Source organism: Haplochromis burtoni, unplaced genomic scaffold, assembly GCF_018398535.1.
Source record: "Haplochromis burtoni strain Fernald_Lab_line unplaced genomic scaffold, NCSU_Asbu1 Contig_2074, whole genome shotgun sequence".
Taxonomy (NCBI): Eukaryota; Metazoa; Chordata; class Actinopteri; order Cichliformes; family Cichlidae; genus Haplochromis; species Haplochromis burtoni.
This window is the reverse complement of record NW_024584435.1, coordinates 1-1,240: the sequence shown is the minus strand read 5'-3', so window position 1 is coordinate 1,240 and position 1,240 is coordinate 1. Positions and strand designations below refer to the sequence as shown.

Here is a 1,240-nt window from a genome sequence, read left to right as displayed (position 1 = left end):
GCTAGTCCACGAGAGATGGCTAACCAAAGCCAGACACTCCTGATCCTCAAGGACCGGTATGGTCCCATTCAACTACTTAACACAGACCCCATGGGGCACACCACAGCAGAGCGGTGCGAATGAGGAAGAATAATTGCCCATAGAGACAGAGAAAGTCCTCTCGGATAAATATGATTTGAACCATGAAAACAATTTGCCTTTAAGGCCAACTACATGTTCTAGCCTTGAAAGGAGGATGTTGAGGTCAACAGTATCAAAGGCAGAAGTCAAGTCTAGTAGAACTAAAACCACAGGACGCCCTGCATCAGCAGTTACAAGGAGATCATTAAAAACTCTCAGTAGAGCTGTCTCTGTGCTGTGGTGAGATTTGAAACCGGACTGGAATTTTTACTTGATTCCATTAGTCTCCAAGAAGGATTGTAATTGCTTAAGAAATAGTTTTTCTAAGATTTTAGACATAAAAGGAAGTTTAGAGACCGGTCTGTAGTTTGAAAGGATCGAGATTACTTTTCTTGATAACAGGTTACACCATTGCATGTTTGAAAGCAGTAGGGACGCAGCCTGATAAGAGTGAGGAATTCATTAGAAGAAGATGCAGGCTCCAATAGTGTTCAGGGCATTATTGATAATGCGAGAGGGAAGCACATCATGACGAGAATTAGAGTTTTTCAGTTGGCCTATTATTTCCCTAAGTGTCAGAAAAGAAAGTTCAAACTGTTGAAAGACCATTGAGGATACCCAACTCTATCTATCCATGAAGCCAGATAACACACACCAATTAGTTAAACAGCAGGACATTATTATTATTAATGTTATTATTATTATTATTATTATTATTATGCTCTTATGTTTAAACCAAAGAAAATAATAAGGATGTAGTTTATTTTTATCAATACTTGTTTTTGCATGGGCAAAACAAGTTCAAAGTTGCTTCAGCCGCTATGCTTTAGTAAGAGCTATTTTCTCTCCAGGCTGTCATGTTGTGGGATCACAGAGGAAGGTTGTGTCTTTCTGGCCTCAGCTCTGAAGTCCAACCCCTCCCACCTGAGAGAGCTGGACCTGAGCTACAACCATCCAGGCGTGTCAGGAGTGAAACTGCTGTTGGAGCGACTGGAAGACCCAGAATGTAGACTGGAAAAACTCAAGTTGGTACACTGTGTAGCTTCCACACTAAGTTCTGAAAATAATTTCATAACTTCCCTATAAAGTTTTTTTTCATCTTGACCATCAAAATATTGAA

General features: G+C 40.1%; 1 protein-coding gene across 1 annotated transcript in view; it reads left to right on the top strand.

The window, feature by feature from the left end:
* Positions 1 to 1,234, top strand: part of LOC102312006 (NACHT, LRR and PYD domains-containing protein 12) — a 6,485-nt gene extending 5,251 nt beyond the window's left edge. Inside the window, exon 5 of the mRNA XM_042217493.1 lies at positions 972 to 1,234. Within this exon, the coding sequence (XP_042073427.1) occupies positions 972 to 1,206 (235 nt within the window). The 3' untranslated portion in view covers positions 1,207 to 1,234. The remainder of the gene's footprint in view (positions 1 to 971) is intronic.
* Positions 1,235 to 1,240: the final 6 nt, after the last annotated feature.